General features: G+C 35.7%; 1 protein-coding gene across 4 annotated transcripts in view; it reads left to right on the top strand.

Moving 5' to 3' along the window:
- Window positions 1-27,361, top strand: part of LOC123877376 (forkhead box protein P1) — an 85,903-nt gene extending 58,542 nt beyond the window's left edge. For 2 of the 4 annotated variants that reach the window (XM_045924081.1, XM_045924079.1), the window contains 15 exons: window positions 8,779-8,867; window positions 9,501-9,606; window positions 10,767-10,973; window positions 11,447-11,570; window positions 12,327-12,443; window positions 13,124-13,232; window positions 13,714-13,886; window positions 14,889-14,966; window positions 16,375-16,451; window positions 17,195-17,296; window positions 19,578-19,726; window positions 23,857-23,932; window positions 24,011-24,102; window positions 24,298-24,446; window positions 24,534-27,361. In XM_045924081.1, coding sequence (XP_045780037.1) covers window positions 8,779-8,867; window positions 9,501-9,606; window positions 10,767-10,973; window positions 11,447-11,570; window positions 12,327-12,443; window positions 13,124-13,232; window positions 13,714-13,886; window positions 14,889-14,966; window positions 16,375-16,451; window positions 17,195-17,296; window positions 19,578-19,726; window positions 23,857-23,932; window positions 24,011-24,102; window positions 24,298-24,446; window positions 24,534-24,694 — 1,809 coding nt within the window. In that variant the 3' untranslated portion in view covers window positions 24,695-27,361. Of the gene's footprint in view, window positions 1-3,933; window positions 4,189-8,778; window positions 8,868-9,500; window positions 9,607-10,766; window positions 10,974-11,446; window positions 11,571-12,326; window positions 12,444-13,123; window positions 13,233-13,713; window positions 13,887-14,888; window positions 14,967-16,374; window positions 16,452-17,194; window positions 17,297-19,577; window positions 19,727-23,856; window positions 23,933-24,010; window positions 24,103-24,297; window positions 24,447-24,533 lie in introns of those variants that run through there. The other 2 variants (XM_045924082.1, XM_045924080.1) reach the window with 2 other exon arrangements.
- Window positions 27,362-27,406: the final 45 nt, after the last annotated feature.

The raw sequence follows: 27,406 nt of genomic DNA, 5'->3' as shown, positions 1-27,406 counted from the left end.
AGATGTGTTTTCGAGATCGAACCCCTGACCTTTGGAATAGAAGGCAGACGCCTTAACCACCTGTATTTATACCACCAACTTATCCTTACTTAATATTAATATATATGCGAAAGTGTATCTGTCTGTCTGTCTGCTACCTTTTCACGGCCCAACAGTTTAGCCGATTCTGACGTTTGGTGCAGAGTTAGCTTATATCCCGGGGATGGACTACTTTTTATCCCGGAAAATCAAACAGTTCCCTCGGGATTCCTGAAGATTCATCCGCTTATCCGATTTATATAAAAGGTACCGAGAGAGCTTGCGTCCCTGTAATTGACATAGGCAACTTTTTATCCCGGAAAATTAAACAGTTCCAACGGGATCCTTAAAAACCTAAATCCACGCTGACGAAGTCGCGGGCATCTTCTAGTCTAGTGAGTAATATTAGTAGGTTTTTGACGGCCGCCCTGGTGCAGTGGTAAACGCTGTGGTCTTATTAATGGGAGGTCCCAGGTTCGATTACTTACCTACAGGGGTTTTGAATTTTTAACCCCCGACCCAAAAAGAGGGGTGCTATAAGTTTGACGTGTGTATCTGTGTATCTGTGCATCTGTGTATCTATGTATCTGTGTATCAGTCTGTGGCATCGTAGCTCCTAAACTAATGAATCGATTTTAATTTAGTTTTTTGTTTGAAAGGTGGCTTTTGATCGAGAGTTTTTTTTAACCCCCGACCCAAAAAGAGGGGTGTTATAAGTTTGACGTGTGTATCTGTGTATCTGTGTGTCTGTGTATCTGTGTATCTGTCTGTGGCATTGTAGCGCCTAAACGAATGAACCGATTTTAATTTAGTTTTTTTTGTTTGAAAGGTGGCTTGATCGAGAGTGTTCTTAGCTATAATCCAAAAAAAATGGTTCAGCCGTTTAAGAGTTATCAGCTCTTTTCTAGTTTTCTTGTTGAAAAGAAGGTTAGATAACCGTTAGGTTCTTAATATTATGTCAATTGACAAATGTCAAGCTGTCAAGATGGACGTTGCCTAAATACATAATTATTTATTTGAAAATGATGTTTTGGAAAACTCAAATACTTTGGATCGTCGGGGGTGTTATAAATTTTTAATTTACACTTGTTAGCTATAAGTAATCCAAGAAAATCGGTTCAGTCGTTTGAAAGTTTTCAGCTCTTTTCTAGTTACCTACTGTCGGGGGTGTTATGTGCTATCCGTACTATTAATACTTACTATAAATGCGAAAGTCTGTCTGTCTGTCTGTCTGCTAGCTTTTCACGGCTCAACAGTTTCACCGATTTTGATGAAATTCCGTACAGAGTTAGCTTACATCCCGGGGAAGGACATTTATCCCGGAAAATCAAAGAGTTCCCGCGGGATTCTTAAAGATCCAACCGTTTAACCGATGTATTTGAAATTCGGTACAGAAGTAGCTTGCATCCCGACATAGGCAACTTTTTATCCCGGAATACCAAAGACGGTTTTTTAAAAATCCCGTGGGAACTCCACGGGATTTAAAAAAAAATTCACGCGGACGAAATCGCGGGTATCAGTTAGTTTGCCTATAAGGTAAATTTTACACTTCCTCCAAAAAGAAAAAGGACATAAAAAACGCTACACATTTCATTATTACTTTCAGGTAGGCGTAATTTTCAGCGGCTGGGCGTACAGCTGAACAGCGCCGCCATTGGCCGGCGCTGTTGAGGGGGTGGGGACGACGCTTTTCAGGGGGTAGTTTCAGGACGGGCGGCATTTATTACGAGCTTTTTACTTTGCTCGGAATTGCTGAAATTTTTAGGCGATACTGAATGTTAAAACTGGCTGTCTGGCCCCGACTCCAATCGGGTAGAGTTTTGAAATCCTTATTTTTATTTTCTTTTAGAATGTTGAAAACTAAAACTCGACTGCGATCGTCTGAATAAAGGCTGACATACCTATTAGAGTAAAATTGTTTTTCTGTCGCTTAGTATATTTTAATGTAGTACATTTATATTTATGAACTCAGAATGTTTTCCTCTTTCATTTCATCGCACCACTCGATACAATAGCAAAAAAAATTTTTTGAGACCTTCACTTTTTTCATGTTACATACGTTAGGTAAATTTTTTTCATATAAAATATAGCCTATGTCACCCGGACCTTTACAACGAATCAATTGACACCTCGTTCATCAAAATCGGCCCAGTAGGGAATTTATGAACTCAGAATTTTTACCTCTTTCATTTCATCACACCACTCGATACAATAGCAAAAAAAAAATTTTGAGACCTTCACTTTTTTCATGTTACATACGTTAGGTAAATTTTTTTCATATAAAATATAGCCTATGTCACCCGGACCTTTACAGCAAATCAATTGACACCTCGTTCATCAAAATCGACCCAGTAGGGAGCCACCAACCCTGAACGCTCAGTGATCGCGGATTTGAATTTTTTTATGAAAATGAATCAGAGAATTTTACTCCTCATCACACCATTCAAATCTGTATGCCGGACCTTTCCGACTAAAAAACATCGGTCGGCCGCAATTTTTCTAAATCTGTAGGGAATTTTGCACTTAGCTTAAGATTAATCAAAATCCGCGATGAGAATTGAGATGTTAAACTTAACGGCCATTAGGTAAATACTATAAAATTTAATCTATATCTATACTACTACTAATAAATAAAATTGGAGTGTCTGTCTGTAATTTCGAAATAACTACCGCATATTAAGGTCATATGGTTATTTGAACGATACTACGAGTATAACTGAATCACACGTTTTTAAAATTTTTTGTCTGTCTGTCTGTCTGTTTGAAAAGGCTAATCTTGGGAACGGCTGAACCGATTTTGACGGGATTTTCACAGACAAGTAGAGAATTGACCAGGGAGTAACATAGGCTACTTTTTTAACCGACTTTCAAAAAGGGAGTTGTGTTTTTATACCTATGTACACCGAAATCTCCGAGATTTCTGAACCGATTTGCGTCATTTCTTTTTTAATCGATAGAGGAACTTTGCGACATTGTTTCATAAAAAATTTGGAGTCCAACTCCTCAATCCTGATGCTGCAGGGGATCTGACCAATCCACGCGGGCATCAGCTAGTTAAACATATTTTCGGCTAATTAAATCCACGCTGACCAAGCTCATCCTATTCCTTCGAGTGTAAACTTTTCATTTTCATCAAAAGTTTTCAAATCCGCGATCACAGAGCTTTCAGTATTGGTTGCTCCCCGCGTATAAACTGTAAAGCTTGAGTAGGTACGACAATGGTACAACGGGTGGAGTTTGAACCGCTGACTTTTGGGACTTCAGTCTGTTCCTATAACCGTTGAGCTAATAGGCTTATTAGGTATAGGTATAGCTACGTTGTAGAGAGAACCTTAATGCAGAATCCGATATAAGGGCTAACTTGTAACCACAAACCACTAAATAGTGATCTGTCTGTGCTTGTACCGGAATAAAAAAATAGATCATCACACTTCACACTATCACACTAATATTATAAAGGCGAAAGTTTGTGTGTATGTGTGTAGGTATGTGTGTGTTTATGTTTGTTACTCCTTCACGCAAAAACTACTAGACGGATTTGGCTGGGAATGGAGATAGATAATATTTCATTACCTAAAATATGATGTTTATAATTATACTAGCGAGCGGCTTCGCACGGGTGGACACTACCACGAAAAATCCTATCTAATTTCCGGGATAAAATATAGCCTATACGGATTCGGAAGAATCCCTCTAAGTAATGGTAAATACAAAGGTTTCCTCTTTATAATATTAGTATAGATGTACGGGACCCTAAAAAAGTGTGGCCTGACTCGCACTTGATCGGTTTTTTTTTGTTTTTTTTTTCTAAATATTTTTTATTATTTTAAAACGTTCTCAATACTGAACAGCGACGCAAACATAACTAAGTATGTAATATGTAATAACGCAAACAAAATCTTTCAGAATCATCATAAACTTATCATAATGACGATAATAAATTAATAATAGTATAATAATAATAAACAATAATATGGGAATAAACACAGTAATTACAATAATAAGTGCACATATATCATTTGATACGAGCGATATGATCTTAGTGCAATAGAATTTATTATTGTTTATTAATAAACAAGACGCGAACCGTGTTATTAATAAATAATAATAATAATAATTAGTGATTCAATAACTTTGGAGGATCTCAAGATGCTGTATGCTGTTAGACAGGTGAGATTTTCCTTTTTATCTGACTAAAGCGCAACGCACATTAGCAGAGTGAAGTGAAGCCGAAGTGAAGCCATCTTCTCTACATAGTACCTACTTACAAAAAATTGATTGATTTTCTTGGATTATAGCTAAGAACACTCTCGATCAAAGCCACCTTTCAAACAAAAAAAAACTAAATTAAAATCGGTTCATTAGTTTAGGAGCTACGATGCCACAGACAGATACACACGTCAAACTTACAACACCCTTCTTTTTGGATCGGGGGTTGATAAAGTAAGTAAATGACTGTTTGTCAGTGAGTCACAGCAAGGTTTACTTTCTATAAAGCCTTCATCCAATGAGTAATGCAGCACAAGCATCGTTTACCAAAACAACAGGCATGTTATTGTTAGAGCGGTCATGCGGTTGTTTTTCGTAAAAAAACAAAACATGGAACCCGATAACTAAACACGTTACTCATTTTTAGGGTTCCGTAACCGAAGGGTGCCTATGAAACCCTATTAGTAAGCCTCCATTGTCCGTCTGTCCGTCCGTACGGGCTGTAACCTCGTGAACAGTAATAGTTTGATGGAGAGTCATGATGTTTTTTTTTAATTATAGTGTTAAACCCATTTCTTGTACGATGGTATGCAACTCTTGACCGATTTTTTGACCCCCGACCCAAAAAGAAGGGTGTTATAAGTTTGACGTGTGTATCTATGTATCTGTCTGTGGCATCGTAGCTCCTAAACTATTGAATCCATTTTAATTTAGTTTTTTTGTTTGAAAGGTGGCTTGATCGAGAGTGTATATAGTGTAAAGCTATAATCCAAGAAAATCGGTTCAGCCGTTTGAAAGTTATCAGCTCTTTTCTAGTTACTGTAACCTTCACTTGTCGGGGGTGTTATTTTTTAATTTAGGTAGGTACACTTGTTAAACGACTTAATAAGTCAGATTTCCACGATCCTTATTCTTCTGGGCTGTAAGAATGCTGTAAGTTATAATATAAACAGCCCGATCCGTCCAGTAGTTTGATTGTGCGTTGATAAATCAGTCAATCAATCAGTCAGCCACCTTTTCCTTTTATATGATTAGATTTAGATTTTCTCCAACTTTCTATATGTTACATCCTTCGCAAAATAATAAATGCTACGTACCTCATAGTTGGCATTTCTTCCGAGAAAGACACGCGATATATTGTCACGTAACAGCTTGTTTACCAGACGTGATGTTAGCGTAAACAAACACACGCTACAGCCGTTGATATTTGGTACCTAATAGTTCCCTACTAGGTACTACTACTAGTTACTACCTACACCTGTCGTGTTGGACTAGTAGTTAGCATGTTTGAAAGCAGGTAACCAGGTCCTGGGTTCGATTTTCGAGTAGATACTTGTTCGGTGCAATAGGTCTGCCCGCGAAATTCAAATATAATTTGGTTTTTCGCAATTTGTAATCTAATACGACAACGTAGGCTAATGGCATTTAAATTGCGCCAATGGCAGTACCATCCTCACAGGTTTATATAAAAATCTTTACTTGAAAGGGTCCAGTTTAAGAAATTAGCTCTAGTATCGACTATAACTCACAAATTAGTTGATACTAGAGCTACCTAAGTCGTGGATATCGGTTTTGTAAATCCTGTAGGAACTCTTTGATTTTCCGGGATAAAAGTAGCCTATGTCCTTTCCCGGGATGTACCCCAAGTCTGTACAAACATTAAAATCGGTTCAGCGGTTAGGCCGTGTAAACGTAGCAGACAGACACACTTTCGTATAAATTTATAATATTAGTATGGATAGTATGGATTATGTGACAGCCCTGGCAGATATTCGATAAGGCATCGATACAATCGCACGTTTTATTCGAAGCAATTAATAAACAATTAAAACCTTACACTTTGTTTGCGTTAACGTCACGTAGGCAAACAATTTTTGCTACGTGACAATATCGTAGGCAGGCTATGCCCTGTGCCAGATGAATTGTGGGCACAGAAATCCAAATAATACTATTGTGGGCAAGATCTGCTTCTTTCTGGACTCCTCAGAACCATCAACACCAACAAGCCGAGGCAACGGCAGAGTTTTTGTGGGCTCTTTTCAGACTTGGGCGCGTTTGGAACCCTCGTAGCTTTAGTTTCAAGTTACGTAATTAATTATCACCACTATATCGTACAAATTTAACAATTATGACCATCAAAAGGAGTACAATTGTACCTACTTTGAATAAATGATTTTGACTTTGACTTTAACGATGACTTGATGAATAACATGTTTACCTGATTTTACCTGGTGTCATGATGATGCAGTCTAAGATAGACGCGGGCTGATTTGGAAGATGCAAATACCTATAAAAAAATGAACTAGTCATCGATAAAAAATCTATGTTTTAAAGTCTAGTATCTAAAGCACACATATCTTATACTAATAAATAAAATTGGAGTGTCTGTCTGTACTCTGTAATTTCGAAATAACTATCGCATATTAAGGTCATATGGTTATTTGAACGATACTATAACCAAATCACACGTTTTTAAAATTTTTGTCTGTCTGTCTGTCTGTCTGTCTGTCTGTTTGAAAAGGCTAATCTTGGGAACGGCTGAACCGATTTTGACGGGATTTTCACAGACAAGTAGAGAATTGACCAGGGAGTAACATAGGCTACTTTTTTAACCGACTTTCAAAAAGGGAGTTGTGTTTTTCTACCTATGTACACCGAAATCTCCGAGATTTCTGAACCGATTTGCGTCATTTCTTTTTTAATCGATAGAGGAACTTTGCGACATTGTTTCATAAAAAATTTGGAGTCCAACTCCTCAATCCTGATGCTGCAGGGGATCTGACCAATCCACGCGGGCGAAGCTGCGGGCATCAGCTAGTTTAAAATAAATATGTAAATCGCTTTATCAAACAAAATTAGCCATATTTACTTATATTTAAAACGTCTAGCACATTAAACGTATGTACAGCAACATATATTATTGTTTTAGTCATATCCGGTACTAGGCAAGGGGTGTCCTAAATTTTTTTTATTATGTTGTTTGACTGTTTGTACTCATTCCGTCGAAATTAATAACATAATTTTTCAAATATGGTTTGAAATTTTAATGTCGTAGTAAATTTATATTCAGAATAACAACCAGAAAACTCAGAATTTTCTCCTCTTTCATTTGACATCTCACTCGATACAATAGCAAAAAAATTTTTGGAGACTCGCATTTTTTTTGGTGTAACATCCGTTGGGTCAATTTTTTTCGTATAAAATGTAGCCTATGTCACCCGGACTTTTACGACGGATCAAATTAACAGCTTATTCATCAAAATCGGCCCAGTTTAGGCGTTACGGTGGAACACACAGAATCTGGATACAAACATACATCTATACTAATATTATAAAGAGGAAACCTTTGTATTTTTGTATGTTTGTATTGAATAGGCTCAAAAACTACTGGACCGATTTCAAAATTTCTTTTACCATTACTTAGAGGGATTCTTCCGAATCCGTATAGGCTATATTTTATCCCGGAAAATAGAAAAAATAAATGTCCACCCGTGCGAAGCCGGGGCGGGTCGCTAGTACATACATATACTGCTAAAATCATAACTCTTCCTTTTGGCATTGCCGCAGACGGGTAAAAAACCTATCCCATGCTTTCATCGATTGCGTACACAGTTGCATGTTTGGCGCAGCCCTAACCTAACGCTGAATAAGAAAAACTAGTTAATATGTTATTGTAGTGGGCAGCCGTAGACATAAACATATTTGCACTATGAGCTCAGAGGAGCGGTGTTTTGATGGCCTGTGTCAACACGGCCCAGCAAGTGTTCAATGTAAACTGTTATGTGTTACTATTTTATAACTTGTATTTTTTTATAACAACCGCTATTTAAATTATTTATTCTACTATAAATAGGACTATTGTCATAGTACCTAAACATCCTGATCGTGTTGTTATCAACATTAGACTACAGCATGGGGTTATTCACGGGGCGGTCTGCAAATGTTCGGCGGTAATCACTTAACATCAGGTGACCCGCCTGCGTTTACTCGCTTTTTTTAACCGACTTCAAATAAAGAAGGAGGTACTCAATTCGACCAATTAGACATAATAAAATTTTGTAGACACGTTTTAGTATTTAGTGTAGCTGTGGCATCGATGTCTTCCAAATTTCTGTATGTGTAAAGTAGTTTAAAAGTTACACGGGCAGCCAGTCGGTAACTTTGAAGTTTTGAAGTTATAGGTACACTTTAACACAGAACAAACCTATAGTGTGCCTATTTAGTATGTGTAATTTTTAACTGACTTCAAAAAAAGGAGGAGGTTCTCAGTTCGTCGGAATCTTTTTTTTTAAATGCTATTCTTGCTATCAAAGTGGCTTGCAACATTATCCAACCCGCGACACAAACCTCAAACTCCTATTTTGCCCCCTTAGGTGTTGAATTTTCCAACATGTTTTCTTAGAGGATGCCTATGTCATAAAAGCATGTCAAACAGCCCGCTCCGTCCAGTAGTTTGAGCCACCTCGTGTGGTCTGTGCGTAGATAGATAAGTTGTCAATCAGCTTTTCTTTTATATTATTTAATCTTTTTATCTTTATCTTTTGTTGACAGGGTCCGGAGTCGGCACTGAACACAACCCCGGGTGGGGCCGCCAAGCCGCCGCCACTCAACTCTTTCGAGCTGGACCGCTGTTTGGACAGGTAAGAGGTCCGATGGTCAGATAAACTTGGAACATGTATGGCAGTTCTTTAGACCTGATTGGGAATCATTAACTCCAGTGGTGCCATGTAGCCACTGATCTTCATCATTATTATCATCAATGACCATAGATGCCCACAGCTGGACATAAATTTCTTGTAGGGACATCCACAGTCCACACGCAACGGTCTTGGGCCACCTGAATCCAGTGGCTCCTTCCAACTCGTTTGATGTCGTCTCTCCACCTAGTGAGGTCAACCAACACTGCACTTTCTGGTGCAGGGTCGTAATTGAGGTCCCAACTCCCAACGTCTATTGGTTTTTCGAATGTACCCTCCCCATTGACACTTCAGCAACCCGTTGAGCTATGTTGGTTACTCTGGTTCTCCTACGGATCTTCTTATTTTTGATTTGATCACGTAGAGTAACTCCAAGCATAGCTCTCTTCATAGCCCGCTGAGTGACACTGAGCTGAGCTTTCTTATGAGACCAATACATGGCATATACTGGCAACACGCACTGTTCGAAGGCTTAGGTATTTTATAGGTATAGTCTTCAAGCACTGAGGGGTTTGGATGAGAAGTTTGACTTGAAGTTAGTGTCGATTCTTGGAATGTTGTGTTCTGGTGTTGCAGAGAGGAGTCCGGCAGGTGGGGCGGCGAGGCGGCGCGGCGTCGCAGGCGCAGCTCACCGCCGCGACGCTCCCCGCCGCCGACGAATGAGCCCATCTCGCTTACACGGGTATGTTTCATCTTTTATTCATTATAGGCAAGGCTTAATCGCAATTACACCTGATGGCAAGTGATGATTTTGCCTAAGATGGGACGAATCATCGTACTACTCAGTCAAGCTAAGTTTGCATCTCGCGTCGATTACGTCACACTGACGCTTAGGTACGGTATGCGAACCGTATACTGATGCGACAAGACGACCGCGGGGAGGTGAGCGGGGAAGTGGGAGAGACGCCGCATTTCAGCGAGGTGCAAACTAAAGCGCGACCGAGTTATACTTAAGGTTTATATCAATTTAATTAATGAATGAAATTAATATGATGTGCCCGTGTACCTTCACCCGCGATTCTGTATCACTACAGATTCAGTATCGCGTTCAAAATACGCGCTGCTGTATTCGCTACAAAAAGTCGTCGAAGGCGATGACCTTTAAGGTCAAAGATGTTCGCATAAGTTAGTAGTAAGTAAGCAGGTAGAAGCTATAGTCGAGAATTTGAAACAAGTAATACTACATAGGCAATGTGAATAGGCATCTTCTAGGTAAACGCGTCCCATCTTAGGCCACATCATCACTTTCCATGAGGTGTGATTGTGGTCAAGCGTTTGCCTATAGTGAATTTAAAAAAGCAAAATACTCAGAGAATAGTTCTCATCAATTGACTCTCAGTTTTCCTTTTTATTATGTAACTAGCTGATGCCCGCAGCTTCGCCCGCGTTGATTGGTCAGATCCCCTGCAGCATCAGGATTGAGGAGTTGGAATCCAAATTTTTTTATGAAACAATGTCGCAAAGTTCCTCTATCGATTAAAAAAGAAATGACGCAAATCGGTTCAGAAATCTCGGAGATTTCGGTGTACATAGGTAGAAAAACACAACTCCCTTCTTGAAAGTCGGTTAAAAAAGTAGCCTATGTTACACCCTGGTCAATCCTCTACTTGTATGTGAAAATCCCGTTAAAATCGGTTCAGCCGTTCCGAAGATTAGCTTTTCAAACAGACAGACAGACAGACAGACAAAAATTTTAAAAACGTGTGATTCAGTTATGGTATCGTTCAAATAACCATATGACCTTAATATGTGGTAGTTATTTCGAAATTACAGACAGACACTCCAATTTTATTTATTAGTATAGATTTCTTTGCGCCAAATTTATTATTATTGTCACTCCAGGCGTCAGCACCAACATCACCAACCGGTGGATCAGCACAGTCCAGCCCAGCGCCCGTATCACCAGCTGGCAGCAGTAGCGCTCCTCCCCGATCACCTCTACCCCTCGTAGCCCCAGACCTCCTGGCCATGCAGCTGCTCGACCAGCACTCCCAGCTGCAGGCGCTGATGAAGCAACGACTGTTCCATCAGCATCATATGCAGAAACAGGTATTTAGCTCAACAAGGAGAATCCTTACTAAGCAAGCAAACTAACAGACGGGTCACCTGATGTTAAGCAATTACCACCGCAAATAAACGTTTGAAGCACCAATGCCTTTCAGGATTTTATTGATCCGTCTCTTGAATAACTTAAAATCTAGAAGAAAAACCTTGATGGGAGTTGGCTCCACAGTTTGCATGTGTGAAAAAAATCTGACACAGTGACCAGTCGAAGTGCACCAGGCTCCCCATTATAAAGGTGTTAGAACGCGCAAAGGGAAGCTCCCTTTGCGTGTCTGGTGTTCCAGGTCTTTCAACGAGCTGGTTAGTTAAGGATTGTCCACACCTACACATTGTCCACATCTGCATCTTGGGCCTCAATATCTAACGGTTTTTCGAACCGATAGATATTTTGGCTGGCTATTGCCATATGTGGACCTTAAATTGGTTGACCTTTCAATAATATTGGTATGTGTCTACAGCATATGTCATCGGAAGCTGCGAAGCGACAGTTGGAGCAGTCCCGACTACAAGAACAGATCAACCTGAACCTGCTCTCGCAGTCCCACCTACAGCCTCCCGACACTTCGCCTAGTAAGTTAAATGGTTACAAACTCAACATTACACCAATCTTTAGTTCTAAGTGGTGTTTAAACCAGGTAACTTCAATTTGCTAGTTCACACTGCTTGTTTCACTATCCATCACCAACGCATCGCTGGCCTACTACTGAGCACCCTTTCGCATACTGCGATAGGTTTGGTCACAGTCTACCATGCTGGCCAAGTGCAGGCTTCACACACCTTTGAGAACATTATGGAGAACTGGCATGCAGGTTTCCTTACGATGTTTTCCTTTACCGTTTAAAGCAAGTGATACTTATTGATTGCTTAGAACGCACACAACTCTGAAAAGTTAGAGGTGCGTGTCCGAGATTGAACCCCAAACCCCCGACTTCTGCCTGCCTGATTCTTGCAGCCCCAATCTTTATTCTTTATTCTTTATTTATTTGCATTCATGTTTTACATCATAATAGAAAATAATTATAATATTACAACATAAAGCCCCGTCAGGGCGCTGCAACGTGATTACATATTAATAAAATGTCACGTATATATAAAAATTAAAATTAAAAATTAAAAAATTAAAAAATGTTATGGCAATTCATAACTAATTATGTCCTATTCATTATATTATTAGAAAAGTATCTTTCTTTAAAAAAGTATCAATTTTTTTTTTTTTTTATATAACTATATCGTGTTATTGAGGTCTATTCGTTCAAAAATTCTTTCACGCTGTAGAAACATCTTTTCTGATTTCTGTTTGTCCTTTCAAAAGTTTCAAAGCTTTCTGTCGTCTCTCAGGCTCTCTGCAGCAGCAGCTCGGCGCGCAGCAACAGCAACTGGTGCAGCAACTGCAGGCGGTGCAGCGACAGTACTTGATGCACGCGCCCATATCCGTGCCGCCCAATGCTCCTACAGGTCAGCACTCGGCACTTACTTACATATACCAAGAATGAATAGCTTAATTTGCTATAAACCATCCTTTTTTAGCAGATTTTAGAAAAATAAGCTGTTGATTCTTTGTATATCATGGACTTTAGCAAAGAAACGCCTGCATCTACAGTACTTACTTACGTTTTGCTTCGGATGAGCAATTTGTTCGTACTTCTGTTTGCTGGCAATGCCTGTCCGACTGGCATGGAACACCTTGATATAATATTAATATAACTCAGTATATTAAGTTCAGGTTCTAGTTGTGTTCTCTTCTTTTCTTAAAAAGTAGGTACTTCACAGCCTATAGACATTTGGACATAAGCATTTCCTAATATATAAGAACATAATATTTGCATGCCAGCAATGCTCGAATACATTGTAGCCTCTTTGTATTCATCTTTTGTATCTGTACTCAAGCAAGTAAAGGATATGGTTATGATTATAATAATAACTACTAAAGCCAGCCCATCGTACAAAAGAGCGCCGTAAACTGCGTTTTCTCTAGCACTCTACAATTTTTCAGCTCCAAGAATCATAGATCCAACGATTTGCACGGTCTGATGTCACTAAAATACAAAAGATCAAAGCCATAAACAACATTAACCTGAATCTCGAACTAAGCTCAAAAGCTAAACTTTAGCTTAAATAAAAGTTATTAATTTAAGGGTTAATGCTGTGGGGTGGAGAGATAGAAGAGCATCCGTTATTTGGAAGAGGAGTGTGCAAGTGGCCCGGCTGCGATGCTCTGGCGGATGACTTCCAGGCTTTCCTCAAGTAAGTTTGCATGACTTCTGCTGGGCGAAACAAATTACCACTGTTTAACTTTTGTCTTGTTGTTTTGAAGACCTCCCTGGTGCAGTGGTAAGCACTGTGGTCTTATTAGTGGGAGGTCCCGGGTTTGATTCCCGGTAGGGGTTTGGAATTTTATAATTCCTAAATTTCTAGTCTGGTCTGTTGGGAGGCTTCGGCCTAGAGGTAGAAGGCGGTATAGAAATCAAAGGGAGTAGCTATGGGTTTAATAAAAACTGCTATACCTCTTCCAGGTTAACGCGCTTCCATCTTAGACTGCATCATCACTTACCACCAAATAAGATTTCAGTTAAGGGTTAACTTGTAAAAAAAGACATGATATTTTGGATTTTTTTTAAAACCAAAGTTCAATCAAATTTTTAGTTATCAATAATTATCGTCACGAAGATCTCTTAGATTGCCCAAAGTCAACACTGATGTCTATCTTAATCTTCATAATCTCCAGGCATTTAGAAGGTGCGCACACACTCGACGACCGGTCGGCTGCGCAGGCGCGTGTCCAGATGCAAGTGGTCGCGCAACTAGAGTTGCAACTGCGACGCGAGCGCGACCGTCTCGCAGCCATGATGCGACATCTACACGCCGCTAGGGACAACCACCACGCTAAACTGCCACATGGTAAGTGAACAGGGAACAGAGGCCAGAAAAGAGAGAACAGGGGATTTTAAGGGTCCCGTACTTCAAAAGGAAAAACGGAACCCTTATAGGATCACTTTGTTGTCTGTCTGTCTGTTTGTCTGTCCGTCTGTCCGGCGTGTCTGTCAAGAAAACCTATGAGTGTATTTCCCGTTGTCCTAAAATCACGAAATTTGGTAGGTAGGTGGGTCTTATAGCACAATAAATCCGAAAACAGAGAATTTGTGGTTACATCACACAAAAATTAATTAAAATTGTTCACGAAAAAAATAATTTTCTAAAAAGTTGGCGCTGATGTCATTAATTTGTTGTGTTGCACATAAAAATATTAAAATATCTTGTACGATGGTACGGAACCCTTCGTATGAGAGTCCGGCTCGCACTTGACCAGTTTTCTTTACTGGCTTTACGGCTCTGGGTTCTAGCCCTTTTGAGCCTGGAATTTTAAAGAACAGGATAGAGTCTAGGAAACAGGGACCTTAAACTAAGGAACAGGGACCAATGGCCATGAATCATGAGTAAAGAGCAAAAATTGGGAGGATCGGACCAAACCAGGGATCTGGGTTTAACGATGTCTAATCGGTGATTAGGCGTCAATAAAGAGAGAAGAATTATAGCTCAGACTTGGAACTGAGAATGTCTAACCAGGGGGTAAACGCTCAGTAAAGGCTCAATATTATTTACTAGAGACTAAAGATTGAAAAAGGGGACTACCCAGTAACGGGGGACCGGCTTGATTTTCTGGCGACTAGAGAGTGATTTCGTATTTGGTGTCTGGTATATACTATGTATAAGTTGCTATAATTCTAATCTTATAAAAGCTAGTCTGTTTGCCCCACGATTGGGCAAAGGTCTCCCTCCGATTATTCCACTATTCCCTAATCGACTTTTCGGACCACTATGTCTAATTCATTCATTCATTCATTTCATGATTTTGGGAAGTCCAGAAAGAAGCAGAATTTATATTTCTTACTCAATTTCCAGGAGCTCCAAGTGAAGGCGCTTCCCCTGGACCAGTGAGGCGACGCGTCTCTGATAAATCTGGCGTCGCGATTGCTGGAGGTCAGTACATTTTCATAGAAAAAAATAAATCTTTTTTTTAACCCCCGACCCAAAAAGAGGGGTGTTATAAGTTTGACATGTGTATCTGTGTATCTGTCTGTGGCATCGTAGTTCCTAAACTACTGAACCGATTTTAGTTTAGTTTTTTTTGTTTGAAAGGTGGCTTGATCGAGAGTGTTCTTAGCTATAATCCAAGAAAATCGGTTCAGCTGTTTGAAAGTTATCAGCTCTTTTCTAGTTACTGTAACCTTTACTTGTCGGGGGTGATATAAATTTTTAATTTACACTTGTAGCAAGTGTCTACCATGTGATTCAGTTAGTTATTTAGAGTCTATATTACACGTACACATAACACAGGAAAACAATACAAGACACAGAAGAAACACCACCTTACACAGGCCCGTACACGGGGGACCTTATTGCTAAAGCAATCTCTTACAGGCAACATTTGGTGAAAAGATTTACACTGGTATTCATTGTCAAGAATATTTTTCTTAATAAACGTGAGGCTCAATGGATTAAAAAAAATCCATTAATGAATTAATAAGCTAAGCTGATTCCATGGATAGGACAGCATGTAAATCAATTTCGAAGGACCAATACTTACAATATTGGTCCTTCGAACCGGATCAAATGCCCACAACATTTAAAAATTTATGTATAGTATTAAAACGAGGATCCAAATATTATGTTTCTGAGAAATTAAACTCATAAACATTGATGTTAGTTTAAGACCGAGTAATGAAGTTGATTTAAAACTTTGAAAATGTTTATGTTAAGGTCTGCCTTATATGCTCGAAAGAGCTGGATTAGATGTACAACAAGGTAAATAACTTCTAAGATAAATTTTGATTTATTTCTTATTCAATGAGCACTTTACTACGATCTCACCTCCGAGCTCAACGGAAATTAATAGCCATCGAGCTCATTTGACATTTTTAATCCATTAAAGGTTTCCTACGAAAACATTTTTTTTATATCACACTGAAACAGCAATGTAGAACCAACTAATGTTAGATAAGCTCAGATTATCCAGCTAATGCTAAGTGGTGACATAATCTAAGGTGGAATTAGAAGAAGTATGTTTTAAACGATTTTTACTTAAACATATAAAATAGCCGATTTATTCGCTCTATCGTGCTGGAGGGCGTCCCACACTACGCTTGCTTAAACGCGTTCTCCACTCAAGAACGATATAAAACATTCATTTAACATTGCTAATATTCTTTAAAAAAAAAAAAAAAACGGCTGGCGGGAAGTGGCTGGATGAGGAAGGCTGAGGACCGGATGAGGTGGCGCTCTTTAGGGAAGGCCTATGTCCAATAGTGGACGTCCACAGGTTGATGATGATGATATAAAATAGCAATAAAATAACGTTATAAAGATGTGTTTTTGCATTCTATTTCAGAAATTCAACGCAATCGTGAATTTTACAAGACGGCAGATGTGCGACCTCCATTTACATACGCATCGCTCATAAGACAGGTTCGTGTTTTTAGTGCCTACCCTCAATAAAGTGAAATTTTCGTACCGAAATTCACGTGCCCTTATTAGTTGTTGTCTTTTGTTGGTTTAGTTTTGGTAGTGCCACCACGGTACAATTTACTTCGCTAATAGAGCCTCAATAGCTCAACCGGTAAAGGAGTGGACTGAAAACCGAAAGGTCGACGGTTCAAACCCTGCCCGTTGCACTATTGTCGTACCTACTCCTAGCACAAGCCTGACGCTTAGTTGGAGAGGAAAGGGGAATATTAGTCATTAACATGGCTAATATTCTTAAAAAAAAAAAATGTCGCGTAGCTTGAAATAATATGTCAATATTATATAAACTATAATTTATAATATGTCGTTAATCCACGAAATAAGCTTAAAATCATTAGATTTTCATTAATAATTCACTTTTGTAGTACAAAAGTGAAATTGACTATACCTTAATATACTGCCATGATTTAGTATTTGTAATCTATTTGAAAGAGTTTTAACTTACTTTTTAAGATACTTTTATGATCAGAATTTTTACTTATCTACATATATCTATTTTCACTTTTTACACCACAAAAGTGTAATAAGTGAAATTACACTCTGACGTACTGTAAATTTCATAATTTTAATGTAAATTTCATGATTTTGATGTAAATGTCACGATTTTTTGTTATCTATTTTGTGTAATAAAAAGTTTTTATTTATTTGCTTACAAAATGCTCCATATTGAAATTCGTTTGTTTCAGGCCATAATTGAATCTCCAGACAAACAACTGACACTGAACGAGATCTACAACTGGTTTCAGTCTACTTTCTGCTACTTCCGACGTAACGCTGCCACTTGGAAGGTAAGTTGAATTGAGGCGTTCATTTCTACTATAAGAGCTTTTGTGTACTGTTTCGATCTGAATCCGAGAAAATATACTCTAATATGTCAAAATTATACAAATATACTCTAACGTGTTAAAATTATACAAATTATACAGGTTATGTATACAGGGTGTAACCAGAACGCTAGCAAAAACTTAGCGTTATTATTATACTACCTAAACATAATCCAATCCCAATAACCTTAATAAATAAATTGCCTTATTTTCTAGTTTTAGTGATTTAGTATATTTCAAACCCGACATTTATAACGTGCAAAGCTCGGGTCAATGCCCCACCTACGACGCGGCATTGACTTCGAGTGACCTATTTACGGAACGTTCATTGACCTCTAGCGTCAGTCAGATGTTTTATTTGCAATAAATTGTGAACTGTTTTTGTGGTATCTTATCAGTAACCACCAGTACTATATCACCTGTCTTTGTTTTTGCTAGCGTTCTGGTTAACTGAAAAATTGAAAAAAAAAACAAAGCATTTATTTCATGCAGGCTAAATTAAATATTAACTATGTCAAGCCTACTAAAACCTTATTTTCTAAAGACATCCGGATTCCACACGTATTTTCTCCAATTCTGATCGGACAAATGCACAACCGCTCTTAGCATTTGCAAGTAAAGATAAAAGTTTAATATTACGATCTTTAAACATATAGTTTTCTTTTATTCAGAAAAAAAATCTAAATCGAGTGAAGTGAAACTTCTTTGCTGTCCCTTAGTAAATTTATAAATAGGTACCAGTCCATTCTATGACATAATTTATTTACTTCTTTTTCTTCAGATTTATCTGTCAACCAAAATGTTTCTTCGTAGGTACTTAGATAATAAATTAATTTAGTACTAGGGTGGCAACATAAAAGCCTTATCAATTTTTTTGTTTTTTTCAAACTGCATTCACGTAGATGAAAGTTTCAAAAGTTAGATGATTTCTTTCAAATATTTTTTAAGGTCCAATAGAGCATTGGGCTACTCTATCTGACTATATTTAAATTACCACCCCGATGGGGTTTTCTAAAAATTTGGAAAAAAGTCGTTCATTCTTGCTTATTTCTTCTTCCCAAATGTTTTACCATTCCTAATTTTAAAAATTTATGTTCCTAAAATTTGATAAACGTGCCATAAGTGGAAAGAGGTTTCACTTTTGTAAATTTAAAATGAGTAAAATTGAGGATGTTACTAAAGTTTTTAAAAATAAATTGTACATCGCTGCAGTCGAGTTATAAGGTAAACTGTAGTTAGTGTTAGCACCTGTAATTTGTTTTTTTTTTTTGTTTTTTTTTTTTTGCTACTCAAAGTCAAAGCCATATATGCGATGGTAATGATATAATATAATTTTAACTGTTGTTTCTTTTTTCTGGTGACGTGATGCGCAAAAAGACAAAAATTTCTAAAAAAATGACATCTCGTCATCAGGATTTTCAAAAAATATAATAAATGTATTCGATATATCTGTAGCTACTTAGTAAGAAAAATAAATTAAGAAGAAAAGATGATGCTCTTAAAAACTTATTAATAAACCTCTATTTTTCCTGTTCTTATGTGTAGAATCTAAAGTCACTATAAAAATGAATACAATAATTATAGGAATTTTATCGCTATTCACCAAGCATGCGTAAAATAAATGTTTGTAATTTGGAGCATTCATCATATTATTGTGTACTTTATTATAATTTAGAGGTCTCAGTTATTAAAAGATAGGTGTAAAATTGCAATATATTCATATCAAATAGAATGATTGATAAATTATAATTAATTATACTCACTCTTAGTACAAAAATTGACGCTTCATCGCATTTCTTATATTTTTTAATAAAAACCGTGTCTGAAGTGAAATTTCTTTTCTGTAACTAAGTGTTTTTCACTAGTAGATATAACATCACTTTTAATTAAGTAAGTATAATTCGGTTAAACTTGGTCTAAGAATGAACAAATTAATTTTTTTTGGATCGCGTTATTTTGTGCAAAGTTCTATAATATCTTGCCTGCCCCTTAATATAAAAAACTTGCTCAGGAGGCGCCACTAGTAGCCATATGGTCTATGGTCACTATATATGGTCTTGTATGTATATAAATTATTTCACGGGGTTTCCGCAATGGGACGAGGTGTTATATTTTTCTGGTCAGGCTTCACTTTAAAATGCAGTGAAAGAAAATTCACTTCAGAATTAAATACCACATAATGTTATGTATACAAACCGGTGCACATGTATCCGAGAACGTATAACAAGTAGCCAAGTGCAAACAGAACGCGGTACGTCACAACCTGTCGCTGCACAAGTGCTTCATGCGCGTGGAGAACGTGAAGGGTGCGGTTTGGACCGTGGATGAAGTGGAGTTCTACAAGCGCCGGCCGCAGCGCGCTGCGCACGCGCCGCCGCCGCAGATGCACGCCGGGTACAGATGCCCGACCTTCGCAGACCACTTCACTTATTTTAGATTGTTTATCACTTTCATAGAACACTTTACAAGTCTACAGACATGAATACACTTCTTTACAAATTACATGAAACTCACAGACAGGGGTAGAGGTTTCCAACCTTCAGGCATCAATAATTAATTATTGATAGATTTTTATTACTTTCAAAGAAAATTCAATCCACACTTTCCTAGACCACTTTACTTTTTTTAGATTGTTTAATGTTTATCACTTTCATAGAACACTCAACAGTATGAATACACTTCTTTACAAATTGACACTTTCTTACAAACAGTAAGAACATTGGTTACAGATGTCAAAATCTATCACAGACATCAGGTCTGTGATAGATTTTATTACTTTTCTGTAAGAAATTACTCAATCATATCGTCCATTACATAATTGACAATATACGCATTCTACATAATACACAAAACATTAGCACTTCTTTACAAATAAATATTATTTATTTGGATATAATATGCACGCCGGGTACAGACACCCACTCTTCGTAAATTACTTTACTTTTTTGGATAGTTTATCACTTTCATAGAACACTCTACAAGTCTACAGACATGAATACACTTCTTTACAAATTACATGAAACATACAGTCACGGGGTACAGATTTCTGGCCTTCAGAAATCATTTTGATAGATTTTTATGATTTTCATAGAACACACAATCCACATTTTCATAGACCACTTAACTTTTTTTAGATTGTTTATCACTTTCATAGAACACTCTACAAGTCTACAGTATGAATATACTTCTTTAAAAAATTTACACTAATTTAGAAACGTTAAGAGCATTATGTACAGTTGCCCGACTTTCTTAAATCACTTCACTATGATAGATTTTATTACCACTTTTTTAGAACACTCAATCATTTACAGTCACACAACTGACTAATACGAAACACAAAACTTCTTTACAAATATTTAGAAATTATATGCACATTGGGTTCAGATCTTTGCAGACTTCACTTTTTTAGACTTTTTCTCACTTTCAGACATACATTACATACCATATATACGTTTGCCAGCACCACTCCTTTCCAATTTACTCTGGTTTAGGAAATACGCCGGGTATAGATACTCTACCTTAGTAGATCACTTCACTTTTACCACTGTATAAAAAGTTTTTGACTCTACTAGCAAGTATATATTACTGAATTTTCGTCATTTTTCTGTATCAGCTACTATAATAATACCACACAAATAATGTTTGGCTAACTATTTTGCGTGATTGATAATTACGCGCAATAAAGTTTACGTTTATAAACTATTTTTCCAATTTTGAATACTGGAAACTATTTTTAATTTTTTTTACAATTTGACGAAATGGTTTTTATGAAAAAAATTACAAACTTAATATTACAAAATTAGATTTTACATTTTTTTAAATACTATTTTACAAATACTATTTATTATTACATTTACACATTTCATAACTTTTACAAAAACGTCTTCTTTAGTGGTCAACCCACATACGTACGATAAACTGAAATAAACTTTGAAAATTCTTAATAACATAACCTAATAAAACGTCCTGCCTTAGTAAAAAACGCTAATAGATTTTAATTGGATAAAATATTATGAATAGAATATACATTTTACCTATGTTTACCTACTTTAAAAAATCAAAATAAACCAACTTAACATTTGAAAAACTGATTTTATATTAGTTATTGATTTTTTTGTCACAATTGCTCACAATTTCACACTCAACAAAGATTGACACATTTCTATTTTTACACTATACATATTAATCTCTTCCTAAATATTTTCTATCTAACCTAGTTATGTACTTAACTCTTATCGTGTAAATAAACGTTTTTCTCGTTTCAGATTTTAAATTTGTAATTATTTGTGTAGTGAATTTTGAATTTACTTGTATTGTAAGTGACGTTGTAACCGAATGTACCTAATATTTCTCGCAATAGGTACACAATCGTTTGTGACGTTACAAAATGTGATTGTAATAATTGTATTTAGGGTTCGTTATTTGTGTGTGTTCGTGGATTTCAGCGCAACTTAACATTTTTCTCGCTTGCCTATTAACCTGGCTCCTCTCATTGGTTCCCATCCTGGGGTTTCACTTCTCGGGCCAACCTGCATGCCTATATACCACCTACATTTCCACGACGATCTTAATGTGCTCCCATCGTTTTCATACCACATTCTTTCAAAAATCATCATAAAATTGTAGCGATTGGAGCTCATTACTAATTCAATGTTAACAAAATGGTCTTTCGGAGGGAATAATGCAATTTTCTTTAATATGTGCTAAAAAGAGATGAATTATAGAATGCGATCCGGACCAACCTGTCCCTGCACAAATGTTTCGTGCGCTATGAAGATGACTTCGGTTCATTCTGGATGGTGGATGACGCAGAGTTCGTGAAAAGACGGCACCTGAGCCGCGGCCGGCCCAGAAAATATGAACCATCGCCCGGACCTAACACCGCTCCTCCACAGTAAGGGCGCAGCGCATCAGAAGTTGCGACCGTCCAACGAATCTATACTTAGAAGCAAGCTTCTTAGAAGATTTGTCATTCAGCATTTCAGTACTTTTTCTAATATAACTAAAACTAAAAGATTTGCCAGACGATATTAGTTTCTTTAATATTTTTTCAAACTAAAAGTTGTCGATAAAAATGTATTTGATGAACGTAATATGCTGAATTACAAATGTCATTAATTAACAATAAAAACGACATGCTTAAAATAGTCTTGAGGGCATACAAAGTTTTAGTGAATTACGCTTTAATGCATTAAAAATATATTTAAAAGCATATACATTTATAAAATATGCAGTGGACTAAAAATCACTATGTCCAAATTCTTGGCGTGAATCGTTGGACGATCGCGTCCAAATTTAGCGTTTTCTTGTATGTGAAATTATTCGGAATGAATCGAAAATTATCATATACTATGATAATTTTGGATTTGAATTACTTAGATCGGTGTTTCTGACCATAATGTACGGTGTATCACTGTGTAAGCTTAGATACAATCAATATGTCATGTTAGTTTTTAACTAGAACCACATGTTTATTCCAAAGTTATTTAGTATAATTTTTTATGTGTTCATATATTACATTTTCAGTATTTGTAATAAATTAAAAGTATATATTAGAGTATTATTTTTTCTGAAAACTATGATAATTTTTTTATGATCTTTGTTTTACATACCATTAAAGTTCATCTACGCCATTATTTTTTTGGCTACAGCCTTGAATGATTTACATGTATAAGCACATAAAAACAAAATAGAATTAGAATGCGAAGCTATAACTTCATTGTTTTGCAATAGATTTTAACATCACGTCTCAACATAACTTATATAATTATTATTAGCTTTAATCATAATATGTTGCTATTGTACCTACCACTGATATATTTTTGATTTATACGTTATTGACAGAGAGCGTAACCTAAACCTATTGATCATGACCATGTTTATTTAATTGAATATCGTATTACTGTGCATGTATATTGCATTATTAATGAACTGTAAAGAAGGATCGTCGTTGGATATCCAAGTAAGATTATGAGATCTTTAAAATTCTTGATTAATCCCCTCTTTATTACTTGCATGTTTCCTTATTAAACTGAGGTGAGTATTTCGCTTAAAACGCTTTGCATGTGCATTTTCGTCGCATGCTAATTGTCGATTTTTCTAACATTTTTTACTATAAGCTTGCCTTTTTATCTATTTTTATTATTCTATTTATCTTTTTCACTTTTGACATAGACACTCACCAATTTTTATTGACACTCACAAAATATCACATTATACAGATTAATTGGTCATTTATTCATTCCAAATTGGACACTTTACAAATATTACACTTTACCAGATAATACTGACGATTTTATAGTGGTTTTAAAATTTGGAAGAGGTCTGAGATGGCCGGGGTATGATTTTTATTTTTGTTACTTTAGTTTTATTTGTTAAGAATTACTTAAATGCATTGTAAATCAAAGCGGAAACTAAAAAATAATTTTACAAATTCGTTGAAGAAAGATTATGATTTTTACACGAATTTTTAATTTTTTTTGCTACTATTTATAATTTTTACATTGTTATTATTAAATGTACAGGTTCATGGGTGCTCAGAGTCCACCAATGATGACAAGCCCCCACGGTTATTCCGAAGCTCTAAAACGTAATCTTCAGGTATTGGCAATACACTTATGAATGATATAATTTTTGTATAATCATTTATAAATATAAATTACATCATTTCAATTTTAGGGTATGATGGAAGACTGTAATCTATCCTACATGACCGGAGATGACCATATGATGCAAAGTGATGATTATCCATCAGCACATGATGATTATAGGTAAATAATATATTATTGAACTATGAGCAATGAAAATAGCTTAAAGCAAAATATCAGAAACTTGCCAGATTAGTTTAAGTATATAAGTCAGGGCGATCACAACCCTAGTGATTAGTGATAACTCCATTGCCGCCTGCAAGTGGACAATGGAGTCATGAGTTTTAATTAGTTATTTATTTACTTGCAATTTCTCAGTCGGCCGCCAATGATGAATGGATACGGCAGCAGCAGTTCCTCTCACGACGTGAAGGCAGAAGACTTGAGTGGAAACGATGCGCAAGACATCAAACCAAATCTGTATGCTCTGAAAAATGAGATGCAAGCTTCAGATTATTCTAATAAAGGTACTTCTGTATTTTCTTGAAATTCAATACTTAACATAATCTTTATCACATTTCTGCCCCAAATGTAATGTATGAAACGTTTTGCAGATTATCAAAATTCCACTAAAGAATCATCAAGCAATCGCTCCAGCGAAACTAGTCAGTACGACGACTATCCGCGTTCAGAAGATAGATACCGTGCTTCCATATCCCACATCAAAGATGAAGCCGAAAACTTATCGCTCAACGAACAGAGATCTGAAAAATAAACTTCCAAAAATACAAAAGACTACAAAAAAGTCGATAACATGGCTAATGACAAATCTCAACAAAATATAGAGGTTTAACAAGAGGCTGAATAAGTGTTGGTGTAAAATTATTTATACAATCAAAAGTACCTAATGTAACTGATTGTGTATAAAAATATAATCAACGAATTATATTAATTTATCTACGATTGATGTAAGAATTGAATGCGTCAGGATCGTTTGATAGAAATTATGGACTTTACAGAAGTGAAATTATGAACTGAATTTATAGCAATATGAAGTGATTTTGTGGTTAATATTCTATGGACGTTTTTCGCGTATTCTCTAGCGTAGTGTAGCGATACTATCACAGTATGTAATACGATTTATATTTACGGGTTTAGATCTATTTCAAGCTAGAGAACGGTGTTTTAATGTGTTCACTGTTGGATTTTTATAATTAAAGTATAAATGGATCGATTTAGGAGTAACCAAATATTTTTCAGTTTTATTTTTATTGTTTTGCCCGGTTTTAACGGGACATTTGAAGTATTATAGGTTTAAAGTTCTATTTTTTAAATATTATTTTTTAATTTCCTGTTTTTAAGGTAATTAACATAGGTAAAGTTAAATATTTCGAATTGTTAGAAGTTATTTTAGTGTAAGTGTTAGATTAAAAGTTGGATAAAAATAATCGGACAGTCAACGATAGACAACCTTAAAGGTCCATATCAATATTTAAAATTATATAATCATTATTTGTAATACACAAATAAGAACAATAAGTAGTGTTATTGGTCTGTCGTAGAATAATATGGTACATAAGTTCTAATCACGCATAGCGTTTTGGTTCGAAATCCATTCCTTGTTAGTTATTTCATGTTTTCGATTAAGTGTTGTTATGATATTTTATTTACCTACCAACATTTTTGAAATCTACTTAAAATCTCACAAGGATACAAAATTTACGAAGATCTCAAGATTTTTTTTTAAACAACCAGAGTTGCTTTTAATAATTAAGTACTAAAGTATACGGAATTGATTTATGTATGATCTGATTAGTTATTTTTTAAAGTTATTTTTGTAAATGATTTCACATAGTGTGCCATAGGTTATTATCGATGGTACTTTTTGCTTTATTGTGATTGAATGGAATTGTTTTAGGCTGTACATATTTATCTCGATTGTCAAATGTAAATTGTTTAAGAAAATAAAATTCTAGGCTTATGTAAACGTTCACGTACCTATAATATAAATAATGCATATATTAAATCGTTCATGTTGTAGGAAATTTAGATGAAAAATTAGTAGTAAAATTTTCACTGTAATTGATAACCGATTCTGAGAATTGTTTTTTTATAAAATTATGGATATGTTCCGAAGTTTTAGTGTTTCATAATATTCTTGTAAGCATTTATTAAAATAATCGTCAATAGAATTTGATCGTGTAATTCCGAATAATTATTAAATAATAAATAAAGGGTGGAAATAATCATATCACAATTATTATGTATTTTTAGAAAATAAATAGTTCTGTAACTTTGATGGATATCAGGATATATTCAAAGCATTTAAAATATTTGTAGGAATAATATGTTGCACTTCACTTTCCAGTAAGACAGTTCCAATATTTTTTAAGAATAGTGGATGAACGTACAATTGTAGGTATTTACAAAACATAATATTTTTATTTTCTATGAAATATAAACATATTTTTTTTTCATATATTTATAAGTGAGACAAAACAAAGTTTACATTGTACCACATGCTTTTATTTGAAAAACTGATATTTTCTTATGCCTCTGTAATACCGACTTGTACTTAAATTTTGCGAGAAAAAAAAATAACTTTTCATTTGTACAGAAATTTATTCTATTAAAATTGAATTTGGTTTAAACACGAACTAGTCTGAGTTTTCATTATTATTATTAAGCTTATTGTTACTCTTTAAATTATAACTCTATCAGAAAAGCGTAGTTAATTTTAGGCAAAGGCGTGCCTAAAATTAACGATTAAGCGTTCCGGTAAGACGCTGTGTAGAAACCGATAAAGGTGTAATAATAACCGCCACACTCCTTCCAAGTTAGCCTGCCACCATCTTAGACTGCATCATCACTTACCAACAGGTGAAATCACAGTCAAAGGCTAACTTGTAATGGAATAAAGAAACAAATAGTAAAATACAAATCTGACAAGAAAACAAGACGTTTAGTTATTTGCTCTTTAAATTATTTTCGTTTTAAAAAGTTAAGAAAGGAGAACAATAAGCTGTAATAGCGTGCATTGATTATGCTCTGTCCATTATACTATTTTATTGATGATAAATTAATTATTATTTTGTGTCGTTCAATTCTGACAGATTTTATCGATATAAATCTCGAATTTTATCGAATATTGTGTATAATATCAAATAATAAATAAGAACATGGTTCTAGAATTCAATAGAATTTATAATCCTAGAATCAGTCTTACAGCAAAGCTAATCCCAAACGTCAAAGAAGAAGTATATTGGACAGAGTATCAAAAGCATTTAAAAATTTCAAAAATACAATTGTATGTATCAATTCAAGAAGTTGTATTACATCCATTTTGGCGCCCAATTTGGGGTACTCACACTGACATTATTTATTGATGATCATTGTAAATTATACTTAATTAGTGTTGTATTAAACCAAATCATTACAAATATCGAGTTGTTTCATTTACCCCAATTTTGTACCTATATATTCGGAA

This window comes from Maniola jurtina, chromosome 23 (assembly GCF_905333055.1).
Source record: "Maniola jurtina chromosome 23, ilManJurt1.1, whole genome shotgun sequence".
In the NCBI taxonomy this organism is placed as follows: Eukaryota; Metazoa; Arthropoda; class Insecta; order Lepidoptera; family Nymphalidae; genus Maniola; species Maniola jurtina.
Note: the sequence above shows the minus strand (reverse complement) of the source record. Positions and strands in the feature narration are given on the sequence as shown.